The following is a 27,571-nucleotide window of genomic DNA, read 5'->3' as shown; positions in this document are numbered from 1 at the left end:
ATGTGGGTGTGTTGAATGTGAATGTACAAGGCTTTCCCATTTTGATTGGATTTATTATTGTCACGTGTATCGGGACACAGTGAAAAGTATTGTTTCTTACACACTATACAGACACAGCATACCATTCATAGAGAAGGAAAGGAGAGGGTGCAGAATGTAGTGTTACAGTCACAGTGAGGGGACAGGGAGAAGGAAGTTTGGGGACGATACTAAATTAGGAGGTGGTGTTGATAGTAAAGAAGGTTACCAAAAATTACAGGGGAATATTAACCAGCCGGGGAAATGAACAAGGATTAGCAAATGGATTTCAATCCAGATAAAAGTGTCACAAGTTAAGCTTACATTAACACTGCAATAAGTTACTGTGAAAGTCCCCTAGATGCCACACTCCGGCACCTGTTCGGGTTACACTGAGGGAGTGGTCAATGCACCCAAACCAGCACATCATTTGGACTGTGGGAGGAAACCGGAGCACCCGGAGGAAACCTACGCCGACACGGGGAGAACATACAGATTCCTCACAGACAGTGACCCAATCAAACCCGGGTCCCTGGCGCTGTGAGGCAGCAGTGTTAACCCACTGTGTCACCGTGTCCCCGGGAATTGAACCCGGGTCCCTGGGGCTGTGAGACAGCAGTGTTAACCCACTGTGTCACCGTGCCCCCGGGAATCGAACCCGGGTCCCTGGCGCTGTGAGACAGCAGTGTTAACCCACTGTGTCACCGTGCCCCTGGGAATCGAACCCGGGTCCCTGGCGCTGTGAGGCGGCAGTGTTAACCCACTGTGTCACAGTGCCCCCGGGAATCGAACCCGGGTCCCTGGCGCTGTGAGACAGCAGTGTTAACCCACTGTGTCACCGTGCCCCCAGGAATCGAACCCGGGTCCCTGGCGCTGTGAGACAGCAGTGTTAACCCACTGTGTCACCGTGCCCCCGGGAATCGAACCCGGGTCCCTGGCGCTGTGAGACAGCAGTGTTAACCCACTGTGTCACCGTGCCCCCGGGAATCGAACCCGGGTCCCTGGCTCTGTGAGACAGCAGTGTTAACCCACTGTGTCACCGTGCCCCCGGGAATCGAACCCGGGTCCCTGGCGCTGTGAGACAGCAGTGTTAACCCACTGTGTCACTGTGCCCCCGGGAATCGAACCCGGGTCCCTGGCGCTGTGAGACAGCAGTGTTAACCCACTGTGTCACCGTGCCCCCGGGAATCGAACCCGGGTCCCTGGCTCTGTGAGACAGCAGTGTTAACCCACTGTGTCACCGTGCCCCCAGGAATCGAACCCGGGTCCCTGGTGCTGTGAGACAGCAGTGTTAACCCACTGTGTCACCGTGCCCCCGGGAATCGAACCCGGGTCCCTGGTGCTGTGAGACAGCAGTGTTAACCCACTGTGCCACATTGATAAGTGTGACGTGTTGCATTTTGGAAAGTCAATCCAGGGTTGGGCTTGTACAGTGAATGGTCGGGCCCTGGGGTGTGTTGGGGAACAGTTGGTCCTTGGAGTTTGTTAAAAGCAGCGTCACAGATAGACAGAGTGGTGAAGAAGCTATTCATCAGTCAGGACATTGAGTACAGGAGTCAGGACGTTATGTTACAGTTTGTGAGAGCCACACTGAGAGTATTGTGTACAGGTTTTGGTCACCCTGTTACAGGGAAGACATTGATGAATTAGAAAGAGGGCAGAGAAGATTTAAAGGTAAAAGTTAAAGTTTATTTATTAGTCACAAGTAGACTTACAATGAAGTTCCTGTGAAATTCCTCTAGTCACTACACTCTGGCGCCTGTTCAGGGTGCACAGAGGGAGAATTTAGCACGGCCAGTACACCCTAACAGCACGTCTTTCAGACTGTGGGAGGAAACCGGAGCACCCGGAGGAAACCCACGCAGACACAGGGAGAACGTGCAGAGTCCACACAGACAGTGACCCAAACCGGGAATCGAACCCGGGTCCCTGGCTCTGTGAGGCAGCAGTGTTAACCCACTGTGTCACCGTGCCCCTGGGAATCGAACCCGGGTCCCTGGCACTGTGAGACAGCAGTGTTAACCCACTGTGTCACCGTGTCCCCGGGAATCGAACCCGGGTCCCTGGCGCTGTGAGGCAGCAGTGTTAACCCACTGTGTCACCGTGCCCCCGGGAATCGAACCCGGGTCCCTGGCGCTGTGAGGCAGCAGTGTTAACCCACTGTGTCACCGTGTCCCCGGGAATCGAACCCAGGTCCCTGGCTCTGTGAGACAGCAGTGCTAAACCACTGTGTCACCGTGCCCCCGGGAATCGAACCCGGGTCCCTGGCGCTGTGAGACAGCAGTGTTAACCCACTGTGTCACCGTGCCCCCGGGAATCGAACCCGGGTCCCTGGCTCTGTGAGACAGCAGTGTTAACCCACTGTGTCACCGTGCCCCCGGGAATCGAACCCGGGTCCCTGGCTCTGTGAGGCAGCAGTGTTAACCCACTGTGTCACCGTGCCCCCGGGAATCGAACACGGGTCCCTGGCGCTGTGAGACAGCAGTGTTAACCCACTGTGTCACCGTGCCCCCGGGAATCGAACCCGGGTCCCTGGCGCTGTGAGGCAGCAGTGTTAACCCACTGTGTCACCGTGCCCCCGGGAATCGAACCCGGGTCCCTGGCGCTGTGAGACAGCAGTGTTAACCCACTGTATCACCGTGCCCCCGGGAATCGAACCCGGGTCCCTGGCTCTGTGAGACAGCAGTATTAACCCACTGTGTCACCGTGCCCCCGGGAATCGAACCCGGGTCCCTGGCGCTGTGAGACAGCAGTGTTAACCCACTGTGTCACCGTGTCCCCGGGAATCGAACCCGGGTCCCTGGCGCTGTGAGACAGCAGTGTTAACCCACTGTGTCACCGTGCCCCCCGGGAATCGAACCCGGGTCCCTGGCTCTGTGAGACAGCAGTGTTAACCCACTGTGTCACCGTGCCCCCGGGAATCGAACCCGGGTCCCTGGCTCTGTGAGACAGCAGTGTTAACCCACTGTGTCACCGTGCCCCCGGGAATCGAACCCGGGTCCCTGGCTCTGTGAGACAGCAGTGTTAACCCACTGTGTCACCGTGTCCCCGGGAATCGAACCCGGGTCCCTGGCGCTGTGAGACAGCAGTGTTAACCCACTGTGTCACCGTGCCCCCGGGAATCGAACCCGGGTCCCTGGCGCTGTGAGACAGCAGTGTTAACCCACTGTGTCACCGTGTCCCCGGGAATCGAACCCGGGTCCCTGGCGCTGTGAGACAGCAGTGTTAACCCACTGTGTCACCGTGCCCCCGGGAATCGAACCCGGGTCCCTGGCTCTGTGAGACAGCAGTGTTAACCCACTGTGTCACCGTGCCCCCGGGAATCGAACCCGGGTCCCTGGCGCTGTGAGACAGCAGTGTTAACCCACTGTGTCACCGTGCCCCCGGGAATCGAACCCGGGTCCCTGGCGCTGTGAGACAGCAGTGTTAACCCACTGTGTCACCGTGCCCCCGGGAATCGAACCCGGGTCCCTGGCGCTGTGAGACAGCAGTGTTAACCCACTGTGTCACCGTGCCCCCGGGAATCGAACCCGGGTCCCTGGCTCTGTGAGACAGCAGTGTTAACCCACTGTGTCACCGTGCCCCCGGGAATCGAACCCGGGTCCCTGGCTCTGTGAGACAGCAGTGTTAACCCACTGTGTCACCGTGCCCTCACGAGGATGTTGCCAGGACTAATTCAGGGAGAGGTTGGTCAAGCTGGAACTTCCTTGCGTGGAGCGTACAGAATGAGGGATGACCTTTATTGAGGTGTATGTAATCATGAGGGGCAGAGATAGGATGGACGCACAGAGTCTTTTACCCCAAGGAAGGGGAATCAGTGGTTTCCCTACCCTCCCCCCCCACCCTTGCCCGGCACTTGCCGGACACACGATCTCGGTTTATCCATTTGATGGATGTATTCCGAAAGGAATGGAAAACCAGTTTGGGAAAAGCATTGGGTTCCTTGGCTCTCGCCCCCTTCCTCCCTCTCCTTCCCCGTCACAGCCCACCACAGTTGCTGTTTACCCAGTTCCTCAACACCCTCGCTGTGACTGTAATGCTAGTACTCTCCCCTTTCCTTCTCTATGAACGGTATGCTTTGTCGGTATAGTGCACAAGAAACAATACTTTTCACTGTATCCCAGTACATGTGACAATAATAAATCAAATCAAATATTAATTTGATCTTTCTCTACACCCTCGCTGTGACTGTAACACTACATTCTGCACACTCTCCTTTCCTTCTCCCCTTTGTACTCTATGAACGGTATGCTTTGTCTGGCTAGCAGGCGAGAAACAATACTTTTCACTGTGTCCTAATGCACATGACAATAATAAATCCAATCAAATCGAATCAGTGAACTTTGTGTCTGTTCTTTCACCAGGAATGCACTGACGGCTACGAGTGGGACCACGAGAGGCAGCACTGCCGAGGTATGCCCTCCCTGCTGACGGGACACAAACCACCCCATCACGTTCATTCAGATGGTCGGCATAGGCTTGGAGGACAGAAGGGCCTGTTCCTGTATCTTGGACATCACAAATTAGCCCCTCTTCTGCCCCTGGACATTCAGGAGGAGGCTGTTTGGCCCACTCTGTTCTACTAGCTCTTTGACCCAATTAATTCCCCCCCAACATAGCCACACCAATTTCACCGTTCAAATCTTCAGTATTTCCCCAAATCCCTCCCCCCTTTATAAAGTTCCTGTTGAATCTGCTTTCACCGTCCTTTCAGGCAGAACCTTCCAGATCACAACAACTCGCAAAAAACATTCTCCTCATCTCTCCCACTCTGATCCTTTTATAACTATATTCATATATTTAAATGGTAAAAGATTGCAGCATGCTGCTGTGCAGAGGGACCTGGGTGTCCTTGTGCAGGAATCACAAGGAGTTGGTTTGTAGGTACAGCAGGGAATTAAGGCGGTAAATGGAATATTAGAACATAGAACACTACAGCACAAACAGGCCCTTCGGGCCACGAGTTGCGCTGATCACATCAACACCTACCAAGCCATAGAACTATCTGTAACCCCCAATCCCATTAAACCCCATATACTCATCCAGAAGTCTTTTAAAAGACCCCAGCGAGTTCGCCTCCACCACCACTGACGGCAGCTGATTCCACTCACCACCCTCTGAGTGAAAAACTTACCCCTAACATCTCCTCTGTACCTGCTCCCCAGCACCTTAAATCTGTGTCCTCTTGTAGCGACCATTTCAGCCCTGGGAAATAGCCTCCGAGAATCCACCCTATCTATTCCTCTCAACATTTTATAAACCTCTATCAGGTCACCTCTCAACCTTCATCTCTCCAGGGAGAAGAGTCCCAGCTCCCTCAACCTATCTTCATAAGGCATGCCTCCCAATCCAGGCAACATCCTTGTAAATCTCCTCTGCACCCTCTCAATAGCTTCCACATCCCTCCTGTAGTGAGGCGACCAGAACTGCGCACAGTACTCCAAGTGGGGTCTGACAAGGGTCTTATAAAGTTGCAGCATTACCTCCCGACTCCTAAACTCAATCCCTCGATTAATGAAGGCCAGTACACCATACGCCTTCTTATCCACACCCTCCACCTGCGAGGCTGATTTAAGAGTCCTATGGACCCAGACCCCAAGGTCCTTCTGCTCTTCAACACTACTAAGACTCCTGCCCTTGATAGTGTACTCGTTCATCCCATTGGTCCTGCCAAAATGGATGACTACACATTTATCCGCGTTGAAGTCCATCTGCCACTTCTCCGCCCAGTCCTGCATCCTATTTATGTCCTGCTGCAACTTCTGACATCCCTCCAGACTATCCACAACACCACCGACCTTCGTGTCATCAGCGAACTTACTAACCCATCCCTCCGCTTCCTCATCCAGGTCATTTATGAAAATGACAAACAGCAAGGGTCCTAGAACAGATCCCTGGGGCACTCCACTGGTGACTGACCTCCATTCAGAAAAAGACCCATCCACAACCACTCTCTGCCTTCTGCAGGCAAGCCAGTTCTGGATCCACAAGGCCAAAGCCCCTTGGATACCATGCCCTCTCACCTTCTCAAGAAGTCTTGCATGGGGGACCTTATCAAACGCCTTGCTGAAGTCCATGTACACCACGTCCACTGCACTTCCTTCGTCAATGTGTTCAGTCACATTTTTGAAGAACTCAACTAGGCTTGTAAGGCACGACCTGCCCTTGACAAAACCAATTTTATCCTTCATTGCCAGAGGGATGGAGTTTAAAAACAGTGAGGTTATGTTGCAGCTGTATAAGGTGCTGGTGAGGCCACACCTGGAGTTACTGTGTACAGTTTTGGTCTCCTTACTTGAGAAAGGATATACTGGCACTGGAGGGGGTGCAGAGGAGATTCACTAGGTTGATTCCAGAGTTGAGAGGGTTGGATTATGAGGACAGATTGAGTAGACTGGGGCTATACTCATTGGAGTTCAGAAGAATGAGGGGGGATCTTATAGAAACATATAAGATGATGAAGGGAATAGATAAGATAGAAGCAGGGAAGTTGTTTCCACTGGCGGGTGAAACTAGAACTAGGGGGCATGGCCTCAAAATAAGGGGGAGCAGATTTAGGACTGAGTTGAGGAGGAACTTCTTCACACAAAGGGTTGTGAATCTGTGGAATTCCCTGCCCAGTTGAGGCTCCCTCATTTAATGTTTTTAAGGCAAGGATGGATAGATTTTTGAACAGTAAAGGAATTAAGGGTTACGGTGAGCGGGCGGGTAAGTGGAGCTGAGTCCATGAAAAGATCAGCCATGATCTTATTGAATGGCGGGGCAGGCTCGAGGGGCCAAATGGCCTAATTCTGCTCCTCAGTCTCCTAGGAGCCTCTTAGCCTTTGAACCATTCTGGGGAATTTCCATCTCTGAGGGACCCTGACGTCTGGTGTGAGCCAATGGGCTGGAGATTTCCAGGGATCTCGGGAAGGAAGGATCCCTGAAATGCAGCACTGGGGACAGGACCGGATTGATATATTCACAGGAAAGCCTGAATTGGCAGGTGGAAAGTGAGGTGGGGGGGCGGTGAGACTGGAAAGTCTGCTGACGGTGGGAGAGTGTCTGGAGATGGAAGGGCAGGAGGAAGGTGAGACTGGGGCAGGGGCAATGCTCCTTCTCGGCATCTCTCCTGACAGCCTCCAGCTCCAGCCTCAGGAAGACTGACCCTGAGACCCTTCAATGCCCCCCAGTCACAGGGTGAGGAGTGAACCCACCCCCCCCTCTCGCCCGTCCCCTCTCTCACTGAGGTCTTCTTGTTCGTTCACAGATATAAATGAGTGTGAGACCATCCCTGGAGCCTGCAAAGGGGCCATGAAATGTTTCAATCACTATGGGGGTTACCTGTGCCTGCCCCGCTCAGCTTCCATCATCACCCACAACGATGTACCCCCCAACAACGGGCCAGCTGCTGCACCCCCACCCGCCGCCAGCCGCCAGCCCCCCAGTCTCCCCGCTGGCAGTGAAGGGGTGGGTTCCACGTCCTGCCCACCCGGGTACAGCCCCAATCAGGAGGAGAAGTGTGTGGGTAAGTCGGAGTGGGAGAGACGGGAATCCTCGGGAAAGTCGGGGGTGGGGGGACTGGCGGTGGGGGGTGCGTCTGGTGTTCCTCTCGCAAACTGGATCACCCCGAAGCAACCCCCAGACAGAGGGGCACTTTTGTTTACCCCCTGGAAGGCGTGACAGGGTCTGGTGGAGGGGGAGAGGGGAAGTGGGGGAAGCAATGAGGGGTGCGGCAGCTGGACTTGTGCACAGCAAGATCCAGGGAAGGCGTGGGAATCGAACAGGCACTGTCACAGGGCCTGACAGCACGCTAATAAAAGAGAGGCACTGATTTAGTTCACCCAAAAGTGGGGGAGAGAGAGAGAGAGAGGGACAGAGAGAGAGAGAGAGAGAGGGACAGAGAGAGGGACAGAGAGAGAGTGGGGGGGGAACAGAGAAAGCGTGAGTGTGTGAGTGTGTGCGTGAAGGAGAGAGTGTGTGAGAAACAGTGTGTGTTTGTGTGTAAGTGTGTGAGAGAGAGAGTGTGTGTGTGTGTATGTGTGTGTATATGAGAGACTGTATGTGTGTGTATATGAGAGACTGTATGTGTGTGTATATGAGAGACTGTATGTGTGTGTATATGAGAGACTATGTGTGTGTATATGAGAGACTGTATGTGTGTGTGTATATGAGAGACTGTATGTGTGTGTGTATATGAGAGACTATGTATGTGTGTGTGTATATGAGAGACTGTGTGTGTGTGTGTATGAGAGACTGTGAGTGTGTATGTATATATGAGAGACTCTGTGAGAGTGTGTGTGTGTGTATGAGAGACTCTGAGAGTGAGTGTGTGTGTGTGTATGAGAGACTGTGTGTGTATGAGACTGTGTGTGTATGTATATATGAGAGACTCTGTGAGAGTGTGTGTGTGTGTATGAGAGACTCTGTGAGAGTGTGTGTGTGTGTATGAGAGACTCTGTGAGAGTGTGTGTGTGTATGAGAGACTCTGTGAGAGTGAGTGTGTGTGTGTGTATGAGAGACTCTGTGAGAGTGAGTGTGTGTGTATGAGAGACTGTGTGTGTGTATGTATATATGAGAGACTCTGTGAGAGTGTGTGTGTGTGTGTGTGTATGAGAGACTGTGTGTGTGTATGAGAGACTGTGTGTGTGTATGTATATATGAGAGACTCTGTGAGAGTGTGTGTGTGTATGAGAGACTGTGTGTGTGTGTGTGTGTGTGTGTGTATGAGAGACTGTGTGTGTGTATGTATATATGAGAGACTCTGTGAGAGTGTGCGTGTGTGTGTGTGTATGAGAGACTGTGTGTGTGTATGAGAGACTGTGTGTGTGTATGAGAGACTGTGTGTGTGTGTATGTATATATGAGAGACTCTGAGAGTGTGTGTGTGTATGAGAGACTGTGTGTGTGTATGTATATATGAGAGACTCTGTGAGAGTGAGTGTGTGTGTGTGTGTGTATGTATGAGAGACTGTGTGTGTGTGTGTGAATATATATACACAGCTGAGATGGGTTAAGAAATCTGTTCAGAACGAATCTGTGTAAAGTTCCTGCCTCTGGCCAAGCCCCACCACAAAACCTCCAGCTGAGAATAGAATCCTCTCATTTCAGGAAGAACTTCCCGCTTTCCCTCACTCTCTCTCTCTCATTTGTCTCACAGAACCCATCATTATCTCTACACGGCTCCCCACTCCTACGGCAGATTTAAAAGTATCCGGCCCGCGGGGCCCCCACTCCACACTCCAATTCAAAGTGTTCCTCTGGAATAACCACATCCTGTGGGCTAATCCCAGGCAGTTTATTTCCCTGAGACTGTTCCTCTGTAAACGTGACTGATCCACACGAAGATTAGCATTGAGGAGAGCCAGGGAGAGGCCATTCAGCCCCTCTCCTGTCCGGTTATGCCGATGAGGGCTGTCAAGGGGCACAGACCAGCTTTTGTTGCTCATCCTGAATTGCCCCCTGACGGTGTTACTCGGCCCATTTCCTCCAGAATCCTACAGTGCAGAACGAGGCCATTCGGCCGATTGAGCTTGCACTGGCCACAAACCCCCCCAGGTTCCATTCCCATCACCCCGTGTCTTCACCCTGCTAATCCCCCTGACATAAAGGGGCAATTTAACATGGCCAATCCACCTAACCCGCACATCTTTGGAGTGTGGGAGGAAACCCATGCAGACACGGGGAGAACATGCAGACTCCACACAGACAGTGACCCGAGCCGGGAATCAAACCCGGGTCCCTGGCGCTGTGAGACAGCAGTGTTAACCCACTGTGTCACCGTGTCCCCGGGAATCGAACCCGGGTCCCTGGCGCTGTGAGACAGCAGTGTTAACCCACTGTGTCACCGTGCCCCCGGGAATCGAACCCGGGTCCCTGGCTCTGTGAGACAGCAGTGTTAACCCACTGTGTCACCGTGTCCCCGGGAATCGAACCCGGGTCCCTGGCTCTGTGAGACAGCAGTGTTAACCCACTGTGTCACCGTGTCCCCGGGAATCGAACCCGGGTCCCTGGCGCTGTGAGACAGCAGTGTTAACCCACTGTGTCACCGTGTCCCCGGGAATCGAACCCGGGTCCCTGGCTCTGTGAGGCAGCAGTGTTAACCCACTGTGTCACCGTGTCACCGGGAATCGAACCCGGGTCCCTGGCTCTGTGAGACAGCAGTGTTAACCCACTGTGTCACCGTGTCCCCGGGAATCGAACCCGGGTCCCTGGCTCTGTGAGACAGCAGTGTTAACCCACTGTGTCACCGTGCCCCCGGGAATCGAACCCGGGTCCCTGGCTCTGTGAGACAGCAGTGTTAACCCACTGTGTCACCGTGCCCCCGGGAATCGAACCCGGGTCCCTGGCTCTGTGAGACAGCAGTGCTAACCCACTGTGTCACCGTGTCCCCGGGAATCGAACCCGGGTCCCTGGCTCTGTGAGACAGCAGTGTTAACCCACTGTGTCACCGTGTCCCTGGGAATCGAACCCGGGTCCCTGGCTCTGTGAGACAGCAGTGTTAACCCACTGTGTCACCGTGCCCCCGGGAATCGAACCCGGGTCCCTGGCTCTGTGAGACAGCAGTGTTAACCCACTGTGTCACCGTGCCCCCGGGAATCGAACCCGGGTCCCTGGCTCTGTGAGACAGCAGTGTTAACCCACTGTGTCACCGTGCCCCCGGGAATCGAACCCGGGTCCCTGGCTCTGTGAGACAGCAGTGTTAACCCACTGTGTCACCGTGCCCCCGGGAATTGAACCCGGGTCCCTGGCTCTGTGAGACAGCAGTGTTAACCCACTGTGTCACCGTGCCCCCGGGAATCGAACCTGGGTCCCTGGCGCTGTGAGACAGCAGTGTTAACCCACTGTGTCACCGTGCCCCCGGGAATCGAACCCGGGTCCCTGGCGCTGTGAGACAGCAGTGCTAACCCACTGTACTGCTGTGCTGCCCCAGTAGGTGGACTGATAATGCTAAATTGCCTGTTAGATTAGAGAGATTAGTGTGGATAGTGTGGGGATACTTGGGGAGTCAGTGCACACTCAATGGGCCACATCGCTGCCTCCTGCACTGTGTGGTGATCGATCTCCCTTAATTCCATAACCCATGAAAAACCTGTCAAACTCCCGTTGGAAATTCGAAATTCCAACTCCCCCCCCCCCCCGCCCCCCGGCATTGTGGATGAGGGAGAGGCTTCCGGGTTCCCGTGTGAGGCAGAGTTTCCTAATTTCCGCCGGACAGCCAGCTCACATTTTACCCTTCCTGTTCTACTGGACAGCACGCCTACAGCCAGAGGAAGTGTTTACTCTGTGGACCCGATAGAATCCGTTAACTATGACAATGTGCTCATTCAACCCACCTCTCAACTGTTGACATGAGAGCTGGAGATGGGGTCGGTGCTGAGGGAGCGCCGCACTGTGGGGAGGGTCAGTGCTGAGGGAGCGCCGCACTGTGGGGAGGGTCAGTGCTGAGGGAGCGCCGCACTGTGGGAGGGTCGGTGCTGAGGGAGCGCCGCACTGTGGGAGGGTCGGTGCTGAGGGAGCGCCGCACTGTGGGGAGGGTTGGTGCTGAGGGAGCGCCGCACTGTGGGAGGGTCGGTGCTGAGGGAGCGCCGCACTGTGAAACGGAGAGAGAGCGAGACGGAAACTGCGAGAGAGATATACAGAGAAGGAGAGACAGAGATAGAGGAGGAGGGTGGCTGGCAGGAGTAGCTGTGCTGTCTCTCCACACTGAATCCTGTCTGTCTAACTGACCTCCCCGGATTTACTCACACAGATGTTGATGAGTGTGAGTTGGACATACACAGCTGTCAACCGAGTCAGGAGTGCATCAACACTGAGGGCGGATACAACTGCAAGTGTCCAGAGGGATATCGGCTGGTGGGGACAGAGTGCATTGGTAAGTGATGAGCAAACACTGTGTGGGAACATGTGAGGGTGTCCACTCTGGCAGGAGAACAGAACATTAATCCAATGGGGAGAGACCGCAGGATGCCGCGGTACAGAGGGATCTGGGCATCCTTGTACATCAATCCCAAAATGTCAGCCTGCAGGGGATTAGGAAAGCAGATGGAATGTTGTCCTTTATTCTGAGGGGGAATGGAGCAGGAAATTTGGGAAGTCTCACCACAACTGCACCATCAGGTTAAAGTCCAACAGCTTTATTTTGGGATCACGAGCTTTCGGAGCACTGCTCCTTCATCAGATACAGACTTACCAACATCCTGTGGATGTATCTGCAGTTCTGTGTACTGTTTTGGCCTCCTTATTTAAGGAGGGATAGACTCTGACTGGAGGCAGTTCTGAGAAGGTTCACCGTGCTGAATCCTGAGCTGAAGGGGGTTGGATTTACGAGGAGAGGTTTGGACAGGTTGGGGCATTTACCCATTGAATGAGAGGGGATCTCATTGAAACCTATCTGATTCTGAGGGGGGGGATTTGACAGGGTGGCTGCTGAGGGGATGTTCCCCCCTCATTGGGGGGATCTAGAACAAGGGGGGGCAGAGTTTCATCCCCATTGAAGACAGAGATGAGGAGGAATTTCCTTTCTCGGAGGGGAGGTCAGTCTGTGGAGAGCACTGGGGCTCCTGGTGGCTCAGTGGGTTAGCACCACTGCCTCACAGTGCCAGGGACCTGAGTTTGATTCCCAGCTTGAGCAACTGTGCAGAGTTTGTATGTTCTCCCCATGTCTACATGGGTTTCCACCCACAGACTGAAAGATGTCTGGTTGGATGAACTGGCCATGTTAAATTGCCCTTTCGTGTCCAAAGACTTGCTGGTTAGGTGCTAAATTCTCTCTCACGGAACCCGACAGGCACCGGAGTGTGGGCAACTAGGGGGTTTTCACAGTAACTTCATTGCAGGGTTAGTGTGAGCCAACTTGTGACACTAATAAATAAAACTTTAAAGACTCAGTGAATATATTCAGGGCAAGATGAGTGTGATTTTCACTTGACAGAGTGAGGGTTACGAGGGGGCAGATGGGAAGGTGGGGTTGAGGTGACTGTTGGATCTGACTGACAGTACAGGCTGGAGGGGCTGAATGGCCTCCCCCTGCTCCTATCTCTTGTGTTGGGGTTCAGTGGCCAGGGCCAAAGTGCAGCAAACCCTCTCCAATAGAAACTGCCAAGCCCTGAGCCCCCCCGTGTGGGTGCAAAGGTTGCTCGTGAGGCGGGGGGGGGGGGCGGGTGGTAAATGTGGCACTGCTCCACGGGGAGGGTCTCAGAGTGAGGAGGGCACAGGGGGATCCCCAGTATCGGGGCTGGCTCCTGGTTAAACCCTCCTGCCTACAATGGGTGTTGGCCATTTTAGGGCCTACCTCGGGTAGCGAGATTCCTCAGGAAGGCCCAGTTCCCAGGCGGGGTCAAAGTGTTTCTCCCGCGATGGGGTCGGGGAAGCCAGAGGTGAAAGGTCAGAGCTATAACTTGCCAAAGGAAAGTCCTGAGCCCCAGTGAGGGCCGCGGGGGTGAGGGGGGAGCAGAAAGCACACAGGCCCCAAACCCCCTCGAACATCTCCTTCTCAGCCTCTCCCTTTGCCTTTCAGATATTAATGAGTGTCACTTCCGGTACTGCCAGCACCGCTGTGTGAACTCCCCCGGCTCCTTCACCTGTCAGTGTGAGCCTGGCTTTACCCTGGGGGCAGATAACCGATCCTGTGTGGGTAAGTCCATCAGCCCAGCTTCCCCCGTCTCCAAGCTCTCGCTTTCTCCCCAACCTCCAGGTTCTGATTTGATGATTTGTCCCCTTTTTTCCCCCCCCCGGATTACAACAGAATATCTGGCAGAGAACAGGCCCTTTGGCCCAACCCGTTCATGCCAGCCCCTCCCAATTTTCCCCAGTGAAATAGAACATCGAACACTACAGCACAAACAGGCCCTTCGGCCCACAAGTTGCACCGATCATATCCCTACCTACCAGGCCATAGAACTATCTGTAACTCCCAATCCCATTAAATCCCATGTACTCATCCAGAAGTCTTTTAAAAGACCCCAGCGAGTTTGCCTCTACCACCACTGACAGCAGCCGATTCCACTCACTCACCACCCTCTGAGTGAAAAACTTACCCCTGACACCACCTCTGTACCTGCTCCCCAGCACCTTAAACCTGTGTCCTCTCGTAGCGACCATTTCAGCCCTGGGAAATAGCCTCCGAGAATCCACCCTATCTATTCCTCTCAGCATTTTATAAACCTCTATCAGGTCGCCTCTCAACCTTTGTCTCTCCAGGGAGAAGAGACCCAGCTCCCTCAACCTATCTTCATAAGGCATGCCTCCCAATCCAGGCAACATCCTTGTAAATCTCCTCTGCACCCTCTCAATAGCTTCCACATCCTTCCTGTAGTGAGGTGACCAGAACTGCGCACAGTACTCCAAGTGGGGTCTGACAACGGTCTTATAAAGTTGCAGCATTACCTCCCGACTCCTAAACTCAATCCCTCGATTAATGAGGGCCAGTACACCATACGCCTTCTTATCCACACCCTCCACCTGCGAGGCTGATTTAAGAGTCCTATGGACCCAGACCCCAAGGTCCTTCTCTTCAACACTGCTAAGACTTCTACCCTTGTTATTGTATTCCTTCATCCCATTGGACCTGCCAAAATGGACCATTACACATTTATCTACGTTGAAGTCCATCTGCCACTTCTCTGCCCAGTCTTGCATCCTATCAATGTCACGCTGCAACTTCTGACATCCCTCCAGACTACCCACAACACCACCAACCTTCGTATCATCAGCAAACTTACTAACCCATCCCTCCACTTCCTCATCCAAGTCATTTGTGAAAATGTCAAACAGCAGGGGTCCTAGAACAGATCCCTGGGGTACTCCACTGGTGACTGACCTCCATGCAGAAAAAGACCCATTCACAACCACTCTCTGCCTTCTGCAGGCAAGCCAGTTCTGGATCCACAAGGCCAAAGCCCCTTGGATCCCATGCCCTCTCACCTTCTCAAGAAGTCTTGCATGGGGGACCTTATCAAACACCTTGCTGAAGCCCATGTACACCACGTCCATTCCATTCTCCACTTGTCTAGTTTCCCCCTCCCCCTTAAACGTATCGACACTATTCACCTCCCCCACTCCCCCCGTGGGAGTGAGTCCCACATTCTCCCCCACTCCCCGTGGGAGTGAGTCCCACATTCTCCCCCACTCCCCCCGTGGGAGTGAGTCCACATTCTCCCCCACTCCCCCCGTGGGAGCGAGTCCCACATTCTCCCCCACTCCCCCCGTGGGAGTGAGTCCCACATTCTCCCCCACTCCCCCCGTGGGAGTGAGTCCCACATTCTCCCCCACTCCCCCCGTGGGAGTGAGTCCCACATTCTCCCCCCACTCCCCCCGTGGGAGTGAGTCCCACATTCTCCCCCACTCCCCCCGTGGGAGTGAGTCCCACATTCTCCCCCACTCCCCCCGTGGGAGCGAGTCCCACATTCTCCCCCCACTCCCCCCGTGGGAGTGAGTCCCACATTCTCCCCCCACTCCCCCCGTGGGAGTGAGTCCCACATTCTCCCCCACTCCCCCCGTGGGAGTGAGTCCCACATTCTCCCCCCACTCCCCCCGTGGGAGCGAGTCCCACATTCTCCCCCCACTCCCCCCGTGGGAGCGAGTCCCACATTCTCCCCCACTCCCCCCGTGGGAGTGAGTCCCACATTCTCCCCCACTCCCCCCGTGGGAGTGAGTCCCACATTCTCCCCCACTCCCCCCGTGGGAGCGAGTCCCACATTCTCCCCCACTCCCCCGGGGGGTAAAGAGGTTTCCCCTGAATTCTCCGATTGGATTTCTATCTGAGGAAATCCTCTGTATCTGTTTGTTGCAGTGACTGGTTGACGTGGAGGTTAGATTTTGGTTTGAGGATTAACGAGTTGCCGAGAGGTTCATTAACCCGAGCTTCCATTTCCTCCCAGATGTGAATGAGTGTGAGATGGGAGTTCCGTGTGAACAGCGCTGTTTCAATACTTACGGATCATTCCTGTGTCGCTGTGAGCAGGGTTATGAACTGAGTGCAGATGGGCTCACCTGTCAAGGTAAGAGACTGGTGGCAGAGGTTAACAGGGGTGAGAGGTCAAAGGTTGGCTGTTTGACTACCATGGGTCAGAGCTTGGAACTAATGTCAGATCTGGGGTTTTCATAGAGTCAGACAGGAGGCCATTCGGCACATCGGATTTGCACCAACCACAATCCCACCCAAGCCCTATCCCCACAACCCCATGTGTTTACCCTAGCTAGTCCCCCTGACAATAAGGGGCAACTTAGCATGGCTAATCCACCTGACCCGTACATCTTCGGGCTGTGGGAGGAAACCAGAGCACCCGGAGGAAACCCATGCAGACACAGGGAGAATGTGCAGACTCCACACAGACAGTGACCGGAGTGGGAATTGAACCCGGGTCCCTGGCGCTGTGAGACAGCAGTGTTAACCCACTGTGCATGTAGGATTGGATTTATTATTAGAACCGTCAAACATTACAGCACAGAAACAGGCCTTGTAAACCTTCTCTGCACTCTTTCAACCTTATTAATATCCTTCCTGTAATGAGGTGACCAAAACTGTACACAATACTCTAAATTCAGCCTCACCAATGTCTTATACAACCTCACCATAACAATCCAACTCTTATACTCAATACTCTGATTTATAAAGGCCAATGTTCCAAAAGCCGTCTTTACGACCCTATCCACCTGTGACACCACTTTTAGGGAATTCTGTATCTGTATTCCCAGATCCCTCTGTTCTACTGCACTCTTCAGAGTCCTACCATTTACCCTGTATGTTCTACCTTGGTTTGTCCTTCCAAAGTGCAATACCTCACACTTGTCTGCACTGTATCATTGTCACATGTATGCAGTGAAAAGTAAAAAGGGTGACACAGTGGCACAGTGGGTTGGCACTGCTGCCTCACTACCAGGGACCCGAGTTCGATTCCCAGCTATGGTCACTGTCTGTGCGGAGTCTGCACATTCTCCCTGTGTCTGCGTGGGTTTCCACTGGGTGCTCCGGTTTCCTCCCAAAGTTCGAAAAATGTGTGGGTTATGTGGATTGGCCATGCTAAATTGCCCCTTAGTGTCCAAAGATGTGTAGGTTAGGGTGGATTGGCCATGCTAAATTGCCCCTTAGTGTCCAAAGATGTGTAGGTTAGGGGGGATTGGCCATGCTAAATTGCCCCTTAGTGTCCAAAGATGTGCGGGTTAGGGTGGATTGGCCATGCTAAATTGCCCCTTAGTGTCCAAAGATGTGTAGGTTAGGGTGGATTGGCCATGCTAAATTGCCCCTTAGTGTCCAAAGATGTGTAGGTTAGGGTGGATTGGCCATGCTAAATTGCCCCTTAGTGTCCAAAGATGTGTAGGTTAGGGTGGATTGGCCATGCTAAATTGCCCCTTAGTGTCCAAAGATGTGTAGGTTAGGGTGGATTGGCCATGCTAAATTGCCCCTGGTGTCAGGGGATTAGCAGGGTGAGTGTGTAGGGTTGTGGCGATGGGACCTGGGTGGGATTGTGGTGGGTGCAGCCTCAATGGGCTGAACAGCCTCCTTCAGCACTGTAGGGATTCTGTGATTGGTGTCTCCCTCCCTCCTGGTGCACTAACCTCTCACCGTTTTCTAATGCAGATATTGACGAATGCAGTTACTCCAACTACTTGTGTCATTACGAGTGTGTGAATGAACCAGGCCGTTTCTCCTGCGTCTGTCCAGATGGTTACCAACTCCTGGGCACCCGGATCTGCCAAGGTAGCAGTCAGTCCCCCCCTCTGTCACTCACCCCCTGATTCCAGACAGATCTGCACTCAGGGACGCATTAGTAAAATAGTCATCTACAAAGGTAGCAGGGTCGACCACTCCCAGGACAGGTACAGCACAGGGTTAGATACAGAGTAAAGCTCCCTCTACACTGTCCCCCATCAAACACTCCCAGGACAGGTACAGCACGGGGTTAGATACAGAGTAAAGCTCCCTCTACACTGTCCCCATCAAACACTCCCAGGACAGGTACAGCACGGGGTTAGATACAGAGTAAAGCTCCCTCTACACTGTCCCCCATCAAACACTCCCAGGACAGGTACAGCACGGGGTTAGATACAGAGTAAAGCTCCCTCTACACTGTCCCCCCATCAAACACTCCCAGGACAGGTACAGCACGGGGTTAGATACAGAGTAAAGCTCCCTCTACACTGTCCCCCCCATCAAACACTCCCAGGACAGGTACAGCACGGGGTTAGATACAGAGTAAAGCTCCCTCTACACTGTCCCCCATCAAACACTCCCAGGACAGGTACAGCACGGGGTTAGATACAGAGTAAAGCTCCCTCTACACTGTCCCCCCATCAAACACTCCCAGGACAGGTACAGCACGGGGTTAGATACAGAGTAAAGCTCCCTCTACACTGTCCCCCCATCAAACACTCCCAGGACAGGTACAGCACGGGGTTAGATACAGAGTAAAGCTCCCTCTACACTGTCCCCCCATCAAACACTCCCAGGACAGGTACAGCACGGGGTTAGATACAGAGTAAAGCTCCCTCTACACTGTCCCCCATCAAACACTCCCAGGATAGGTACAGCACGGGGTTAGATACAGAGTAAAGCTCCATCTACACTGTCCCCCCATCAAACACTCCCAGGACAGGTACAGCACGGGGTTAGATACAGAGTAAAGCTCCCTCTACACTGTCCCCCCCATCAAACACTCCCAGGACAGGTACAGCACGGGGTTAGATACAGAGTAAAGCTCCCTCTACACTGTCCCCCATCAAACACTCCCAGGACAGGTACAGCACGGGGTTAGATACAGGGATACAGGGGGCTTTGACGTGATGTTTGGTGAGCGGGTGTTTCCCCTGTGCAAGAGACCAGAACCAGGGATTAAAATTAAGAGGCCACCGATATAAGATAGAGATGAGGAGAATTCTTTTCTCTCAGAGGGGTGTGAATCTTGGAACTTTTCCCCAGAGAGTGGTGGAGACTGGGTCAATGAATATTGTTAAGGCAAAGAGAGAGATTCTTCACTAACAAGCTGGGCCCAAGGTTATTGGGGCGGGTTGGGAGGAGCAGGGAAGTGGAGTTTAAACCACAATCAGATCAATCAGGATCTTTCTACGGGTCGGGGGGGGCGATGGCCTAGTGGTATTATTGCTGCACTATTAATCCTGAAACTCAGCTAATGTTCTGGGGGACCCGGGTTCGAATCCCGCCACGGCAGATGGTGGAATTTAAATTCAATAAAAAATATCTGGGATTAAGAATCTACTGATGATCCATTGTGGGAAAAACCCATCTGGTTCCCTTTAGGGAAGGAAATCTGCCGTCCTTACCCCGGTCTGGCCTACATGTGACTCCAGAGACACAGCAATGTGGTTGACTCTCAACTGCCCTCCAAGGGGCAACTAGGGATGGGCAATAAATGCTGGCCCAGCCAGGGATACCCATGTCCCAGGGATGAATTAATAATAAACAAATACAGAATGGGAGAGCAGGCTGGAATGGGCTGAATGGCCTACCACTGCTGTTTGATCATAAGTTCATAAGATATGGGACAGAATGAGGCCATTCAGCCCATCAAGTCCGCTCTGCCATTTGATCCTGGCTGATATGCTCCTCATCCCTATTTTCCTGCCATCTCCCCATAACCCTTCATCCCATTGCCAATTAAAAATCTGTCCAACTCCCCCTTAAATTTACTCACTGTCCCAGCACCCACTGCACTTTGGGATAGCGAATTCCTTTGGGAGAAGTAGTTTCTCCCCCAATTCTGTTTGAAATTTGCTGCCCCTTATCCTAAGGCCTCTCGTCCTAGAATGTCCCACAAGAGGAAGCATCTGCTCCATGTCTACTTTATCCAGACTTTTTAATCATCTCGTAAACCTCAATTTGATCTCCCCTCATTCCAGAGGGTGTATGGGGGCTTAAACTGTTCAATCTCTCTCTATACGACAAACCCCTCATCTCTGGAATCTGAATGCTGCTTTTCTTGTGTTGTGGACGATACAGATGTGAATGAGTGTGAGACTGGGCAGCACCAGTGCGCAGAGAACCAGATGTGCACCAACGTATATGGAGGATTTCGATGCGTGCCAAAGAACCAGTGCCAGGAGCCATACGTACAAGTCTCAGATAAGTAAGCGGCAGCGGGCAACAAGACCAACACTAACGAGGTGCCCGCTCCACCCACCCGGGCAAAGTAAGACCCCCAGACTTTATTCTGAGTGGTGGAATTGGAGAGTTCAGGGGTAGTGCTCACTGTGAGTGCCCTCATCTTGAGATTCGTCTGGGAAATGATCACTGGCTGTGGCCGGGGTCGGTGGGGGTGCGGGGAGGGGGGGGTGGTGTGTGGTGTGTGGTGAGTCCCCCCTCTCCCTCCTGTCTGTGGCATTAACTTTAATACAGCCCACATTCCTAGTAATACTGGCCCCCTCACAGCCCAAAGATATACAGGTTAGGGTGGATTGGCCCCCTTCTGCACTGTAGGATTCAATGATTCTCGAAAACATAGAAAATAGACACATAGAGTCACAGAGATTTACAGTATAGAAACAGGCCCTTCAGCCCAACTTCTCCATGCTGCCCTTTTTTTTTAAAACCCCTAAGCTAATCCCAATTGCCCGCATTTGGCCCAAATCCCTCTATATCCATGTAACTATTTCGCTCTTTAAAAGATAAAATTGTACCCACCTCTACTACTGCCTCTGGCAGCTCGTTCCAGACACTCACCACCCTCTGTGTGAAAAAATTGCCCCTCTGGACCCTTTTGTATCTCTCCCCTCTCACCTTAAACCTCTGCCCTCTAGTTTTAGACTCCCCTACCTTTGGGAAAAGATATTGACTATCTAGCTGATCTGTGCCCCTCATTATTTTATAGACCTCTATAAGATCACCCCTCAGCCTCCTACACTCCAGAGAAAAAGTCCCAGTCTATCCAGCCTCTCCTTATAACTCAATCCATCAAGTCCCGGTAGCATCCTAGTAAATCTTTTCTGCACTCTTTCTAGTTTAATAATATCCTTTCTATAATAGGGTGACCAGAACATAAGAACATAAGAAATAGGAGCAGGAGTAGGCCATCCAGCCCTTCGAGCCTGCCCCGCCATTCAATAAGATCATGGCTGATCTGTCGTGGCTCAGTTCCACTTTCCCGCCCTCTCCCCATAACCCTTAATCCCCTCTCCTATCAAAAACCCATCAACCCGCGTCTTAAAAATATTTAGCGAGGCAGCCTCCACCACTTCAACGGGCAGAGAATTCCAGAGATTCACCCCCCTTTGAGTGAAGAAGTTCCTCCTCAACTCCGTTCTAAACCGCCCCCCTTTTATCTTGAGGCTGTGCCCCCTAGTCCTACTGTCTTTTTTGAGCGGGAAGAGTCTTTCCACCTCTATCCTATCCATCCCATTCATCATCTTATACGTCTCAATGAGATCTCCTCTCATTCTTCTAAACTCTAACGAGTACAAGCCTAGTTTATTCAGCCTCTCCTCATAGCTCAATCCCCTCAACTCCGGCATCAGCCTAGTAAACCTCCTCTGCACTCCCTCCAGGGCCAAAATATCCTTGCGCAGGTGCACACAGTATTCCAAGTGTGGCCTTACCAATGTCTTGTACAACTTCAACAAGACGTCACAACTCCTGTATTCAATGTTCTGACCGATGAAACCAAGTTTACTAAATGCCTTCTTCATTACCCTGTCTGCCTGTGATTCCACTTTCAAGGAGCTATGAACATGTACCCCTGAATCTCTTTGTTCTGTAATTCTCCCCAGTGCCCTACCATTAACTGAGTAAGTCCTGCCCTGGTTCAATCTACCAAAATGCATCACCTCGCATTTATCTAAATTAAACTCTGCCATTCGTCACCCCACTGGCCCACTTGATCAAGAGCCTGTTGCAATCTCAGATAACCTTGTTCATTGTCCACTATATCACCAATCTTAGTGTCATCTGCAAACTTACTAACTGTGCCTCCTGAATTCTCATCCAAATTATTAATATAAATAACAGTGAACCCAGCATTGATCCCTGAGGCACACTGCTGGTCACATGATATTGAAATGCTGGTGTTGGACTGGGGAGGGCACAGTGTGAATTCTCACACCACCAGGTTAAACTCCAAAAGGTTTATCTGGAATCTTCTCCACATCATAGGAAATAGGAGTAGGAGTAGGCCATTCAGCCCTTCAAGTTTGAACTACCATTCAATATGATCATGGCTGACCATGAACTTTCTGTATCCCCATCCCACTTTCTCCCCAGACCCCCTTGATCCCTTTAACCACAAGAGTAACATCCAGTTCTCGCATCAACCCATCTAACAAACTGGCCCCAGCAGCTTTCTGTGGGAGAGGAGTCTACAGGTTCACAACTGAGTGAAGAAGTTCTTCCCCCATCTCGGTCCTGAGTGACTTGTGACCGCTAGTTCTGGACTTCCCCAGCAGCGATTCTGGTAAATAGTGGGATAAGGGGAACAGGTGGGGAGGTGAATTAGACACCAGCTATCATCTGATTGAATGATGGAGCAGGTTCAGAGAGCTGACTGGCCTACTCCACTCTGAATTCTTACATTAGCCCACCTCTCCATCCAAGTCATTAATCAGAGAATCCCTACAGTGCAGAAGGAGGCCATTCAGCCCATCGAGTCGGCACTAACCACAATCCCTATCCCTGCATCCCCACTTATTTCCCCTCACTAGTCCTCCTGACACTCAGGGTCTATTTAGCACGGCCAGCCCACCTAACCAGCACATCAGCAACAGGATAGGATACAGAGCTGGGCTGAAAAGTGGCAGATGGAGTTTAACCCTGATAAGTGTGAGGTGATTCATTTTGGTCGGACAAACCTGAATGCGGATTACAGGGTCAACGGCAGGGTTCTGAGGAATGTGGAGGAACAGAGAGATCTTGGGGTTCATATTCACAGATCTCTGAAGGTTGCCACTCAAGTGGATAGAGCCGTGAAGAAGGCTTATAGTGTGTTAGTGTTTATTAACAAGGGGTTTGAGTTTAAGAGCCGTGGGGTTATGCTGCAACTGTACAGGACCTTGGTGAGACCACATTTGGAATATTGTGTTCAGTTCTGGTCACCTCACTATAAGGAGGATGTGGAAGCATTGGAGAGAGTGCAGAGGAGATTTACCAGGATGCTGCCTGGTTTGGAGGGTAGGGGTTATGAGGAAAGGTTGAGGGAGCTGGGGCTTTTCTCTTTGGAGCGGAGGAGGATGAGAGGCAACTTAATAGAGGTTTATAAGATGATGGGGAGATAGATAGAGTGGGCGTTCAGAGACTATTTCCTCGGGTGGATGTAGCTGTTACTAGGGGGGTATAACTATAAGGTTGATGGTGGGAGATATAGGAGGGATGTCCGAGGTAGATTCTTCACTCAGAGAGTGGTTGGGGTGTGGAATGCACTGCCTGCTGTGATAGTGGAGTCGGACACTTTAGGAACTTTCAAGCGGTTATTGGATAGGCACATGGAGCACACCGGAATGATAGGGAGTGGGATAGACTGATCTTGGATTTGGACATAGCTCAGCACAACATTGAGGGCCGAAGGGCCTGTACTGTGCTGTACTGTTCTATGCCTTTCGGACTGTGGGAGGAAACCGGAGCACCTGGAGGAAACCCACACAGACACAGAGAGAACGTGCAGACTCCACAGAGACAGTGACCTGAGCTGGGAATTGAACCCAGGTCCCTGGCACTGTGAGGGCAGCAGTGCTAACCCACTGTGCCACCACTAATATAGATTGAAGATAGCTTAGGCCCCAGCAGCATCCTTGCGATGTTCCACTAGTTGCCATTGAAAATGCCCCAACTAATCTTACTCTGATTCCAGACTGCTACCCAATCCTTTACCCTTGCTAAGATATTTCCCCAATCTCCATGAGCCCTCATGTTGTGAATTAATCTTTTTGTGTTGCACCTTATTAAATGTTGTTTGGAAGTCTAAGTATATTACATCAACTGGTCCCCCTTTATCTACCCCACTAGTTACATCCTCAAACAAAACTCAAACCTTTCTGAAGCCATGTTTCACTTGATGTGCTAATTTGATTTGATTTATTAGTCACATGTATTAGCATACAGTGAAAAGAATTGTTTCTTGCACACTAGAGCATACCGTTCATAGAGAAGGAAAGCAGAATGTAGTCTTACAGTCATAGCTAGGGTGTAGAGAAAGATCATCTTAATGTGAGGTAGGTCCATTCGAAAGTCTGACAGCAGCAGGGAAGAAGCTGTTCTTGAGTCGGTTGATACGTGACCTCAGACTTTTGTATCTTTTTCCCGATGGAAGAAGGTGGAAGAGAGAATGTCCAGGGTGTGTGGGGTCCTTAATTATACCGGCTGCTTTTCCCCGAGGCAGTGGGAAGTGTAGACAGAGTCAATGGATGGGAGGCTGGTTTGCGTGATGGACTGGGCTACATTCATGACCCTTTTGTAGTTCCTTGGGGTCTTGGGCAGAGCAGGAGCCAGACCAAGCTGTGATACAATCAGAAAGAAAAGTTTAATGTTTACTTATTAGTGTTACAAGTAGGTGTATATGAAGTTCCTGTGAAAAATCCTCTAGTCGCTACACTCGGGTGCCTGTTCGGGTATAATGAGGGAGAATTTAGTACTGCCAATCCACCTAACCTGCACATCTTTGGACTGTGGGAGGAAACCGGAGCACCCGGAGGAAACCAGACATGGGGAGAATATGCAAACTCCACACAGACAGTGACCCAAGCACTGCTAATCACTGTGCCAGCATGCTTTCTATGGGGCATCTGTAAAAGTTGGTGAGAGTTGTAGCTGACATGTCAAATTTCCTTAGTCTTCTGAGAAAGTAGAGGTGTTGGTGGCTTCTTATTTCATTCCTGGGACGTGGGTATCGCTGGCTGGGCCCAGCATTTATTACCCATCCCTAGTTGCCCCTTGAGAAGGTGGTGGTGAGCTGCCTCCTTGAATCGCTGCAGTCCACGTGCTGTGGGTTGACCCACAATGCCGTTAGGGAGGGAATTCCAGGATTTTGACCCAGCGACTGTGAAGGAACGGCCGATATATTTCCAAGTCAGGATGGTGAGCGGCTTGGAGGGGAACTTGCAGGTGGTGGTGTTCCCCATGTGTCTGCTGTCCCTTGTCCTTCCAGAAGGAAGTGGTCATGGGTTTGGAAGGTGCTGTCTAAGGATCTTTGGTGAGTTGCTGCAGTGCATCTTGTAGATGGTGCACACGGCTGTCACTGAGCGTCGGTGGTGGAGGGAGTGAGTGTTTGTGGATGTGGTACCAATCAAGCGGGGCTGCTTTGTCCTGGATGGTGTCGAGCTTCTCGAGTGTTGTTGGGAGCCGCACCTATCCAGGCAGGTGGGGAGTATTCCATCACACTCCTGACCTGAGTCCTTGTAGACGGTGGACAGGCTTTGGGGGGAGTCAGGAGGTGAGTTACTCTCTGCAGGATTCCCAGTGGACAGGCTTTGGGGGGGAGTCAGGAGGTGAGTTACTCTCTGCAGGATTCCCAGTGGACAGGCTTTGCGGGGGTGTCAGGAGGTGAGTTACTCTCTGCAGGATTCCCAGTGGACAGGCTTTGGGGGGTCAGGAGGTGAGTTACTCTCCTCAGGATTCCCAGTGGACAGGCTTTGGGGGGGGAGTCAGGAGGTGAGTTACTCTCCGCAGGATTCCCAGTGGACAGGCTTTGGGGGAGTCAGGAGGTGAGTTACTCTCCGCAGGATTCCCAGTGGACAGGCTTTGGGGGGAGTCAGGAGGTGAGTTACTCTCCGCAGGATTCCCAGTGGACAGGCTTTGGGGGGGGTGTCAGGAGGTGAGTTACTCTCTGCAGGATTCCCAGTGGACAGGCTTTGGGGGGGTGTCAGGAGGTGAGTTACTCTCTGCAGGATTCCCAGTGGACAGGCTTTGGGGGGGAGTCAGGAGGTGAGTTACTCTCTGCAGGATTCCCAGTGGACAGGCTTTGGGGGGGAGTCAGGAGGTGAGTTACTCTCTGCAGGATTCCCAGTGGACAGGCTTTGGGGGGGAGTCAGGAGGTGAGTTACTCTCTGCAGGATTCCCAGTGGACAGGCTTTGGGGGGGTCAGGAGGTGAGTTACTCTCTGCAGGATTCCCAGTGGACAGGCTTTGGGGGGAGTCAGGAGGTGAGTTACTCTCCGCAGGATTCCCATCCTCTGTGTGGAGGGACAGGGACCAGGACAGGTTGTTGATGATCTGGACACCTAGAAACTTGAAGCTTTTGACCATTTCCACTTTGTCCCCATTGATGTAAACAGGGGCATGTTCTCCTCTACACTTCCTGAAGTTGATGATTATCTGTTTTGTTGACATTAAGAGATTATTGTCCTTTCTCCCCCCGCTTCCTGTTCCTACAGTCGGTGTCTGTGTCACGCTACGACAGCAGGCTGTCAGGACAAGCCAGCCTCTATTGTCTACCGCTATATGAGCATTACATCAGATAGAAGTGTCCCCTCCGACATCTTCCAGATCCAGGCGACCAGCATCTACCCCGGGGCCTACAACACTTTCCGCATCAAGGCAGGTGACGAGCAAGGCGATTTCTACATCAGGGTGAGTGTGTCCTGGATAATCCTCGACGAGGGGGTGGGAGATGGATTTGTCCATGAATAGGATGGGAATAGAGGGATACGGTCCCCAGAAAGGGGAAGAGGGTTTTAGTTCAGACTGGCGTTGGACCATGAGAGACAGGAGCAGATTTAGGCCACTCGGCCCATCGAGTCTGCTCTGCCATTCAATCATGGCTGATATTTTTCTCATCCCCATTCTCCTGCCTTTTCCCCATAACCCCTGATCCCCTTATTAATCAGGAACCTATCTATCTCTGTCTTAAAGACACTCGCTGACCCGGCCTCCACAGCCTTCTGCGGCAAAGAGTTCCACAGATTCCCCACTCTCTGGCTGAAGAAATTCCTCCTCATCTCTGTTTTAAAGGATCATCCCTTTAGCCTGAGGTTGTGCCCTCTCTGGTTCTAGTTTTTCCTACTAGTGGAAACATCCTCTCCACGTCCACTCTATCCACGCCTCGCAGTATCCTGTAAGTTTCAATAAGATCCCTCCCCTCATCCTTCTAAACTCCAACCAGTACAGACCCAGAGTCCTCAACCCGTTCCCCATACGACAAGCTCTTCATTCCAGGGATCATTCTTGTGAACCTCCTCTGGACCCTTTCCAAGGCCGGCACATCCTTCCTTAGATACAGGGCCCAAAACTGCTCACAATACTCCAAATGGACTCTGACCAGAGCCTTATACTGCCTCAGAAGTACATCCCTGCTCTTGTATTCTAGCCCTCTCGATGTGAAGTATGGTTGGTGTAGACTCGGAGGGCCAAAGGGTCTGTTCCTGTGCTGCAATTTTCTTTGTTCTGAATGGGAGGCCAGAGGGAACAGGAGGATTGTCGAGCCTCGAGCTGACACAGACAGCAGGAGATGGGAGTTTGATAGGAATAATGGTAGGAAGGACTATTACTTACATGGAGAAAAACTGCAGCATGCTACAGTGCAGAGGGACCTGGGGATCCTTGTGCATGAGTTGCAGAAACCCAGCTTGCAGGTGCAGCAGGTGGTCAAGAAGGCGAATGGGATGCTGGCCTTCATAGCGAGGGGGATTGAATATAAAAGTAGG

At 52.2% G+C, this 27,571-nt stretch overlaps 1 protein-coding gene across 1 annotated transcript in view; it reads left to right on the top strand.

Moving 5' to 3' along the window:
- The window catches only part of LOC145340475 (EGF-containing fibulin-like extracellular matrix protein 2), a gene marked incomplete at its 3' end in the record, with an annotated part of 41,568 nt that extends 15,070 nt beyond the window's left edge, over window positions 1-26,498 (top strand). Inside the window, exons 3-10 of the mRNA XM_080184944.1 lie at window positions 4,383-4,431; window positions 7,268-7,525; window positions 11,749-11,871; window positions 13,516-13,632; window positions 15,878-15,997; window positions 17,578-17,697; window positions 19,954-20,080; window positions 26,303-26,498. Coding sequence (XP_080041070.1) covers window positions 4,383-4,431; window positions 7,268-7,525; window positions 11,749-11,871; window positions 13,516-13,632; window positions 15,878-15,997; window positions 17,578-17,697; window positions 19,954-20,080; window positions 26,303-26,498 — 1,110 coding nt within the window. The remainder of the gene's footprint in view (window positions 1-4,382; window positions 4,432-7,267; window positions 7,526-11,748; window positions 11,872-13,515; window positions 13,633-15,877; window positions 15,998-17,577; window positions 17,698-19,953; window positions 20,081-26,302) is intronic.
- Window positions 26,499-27,571: the final 1,073 nt, after the last annotated feature.

This window comes from Carcharhinus amblyrhynchos, unplaced genomic scaffold, assembly GCF_965287045.1.
Source record: "Carcharhinus amblyrhynchos unplaced genomic scaffold, sCarAmb.v2.hapA chromosome_1053, whole genome shotgun sequence".
NCBI lineage: Eukaryota > Metazoa > Chordata > Chondrichthyes > Carcharhiniformes > Carcharhinidae > Carcharhinus > Carcharhinus amblyrhynchos.
This window is presented reverse-complemented; position numbering and strand designations above follow the sequence as displayed.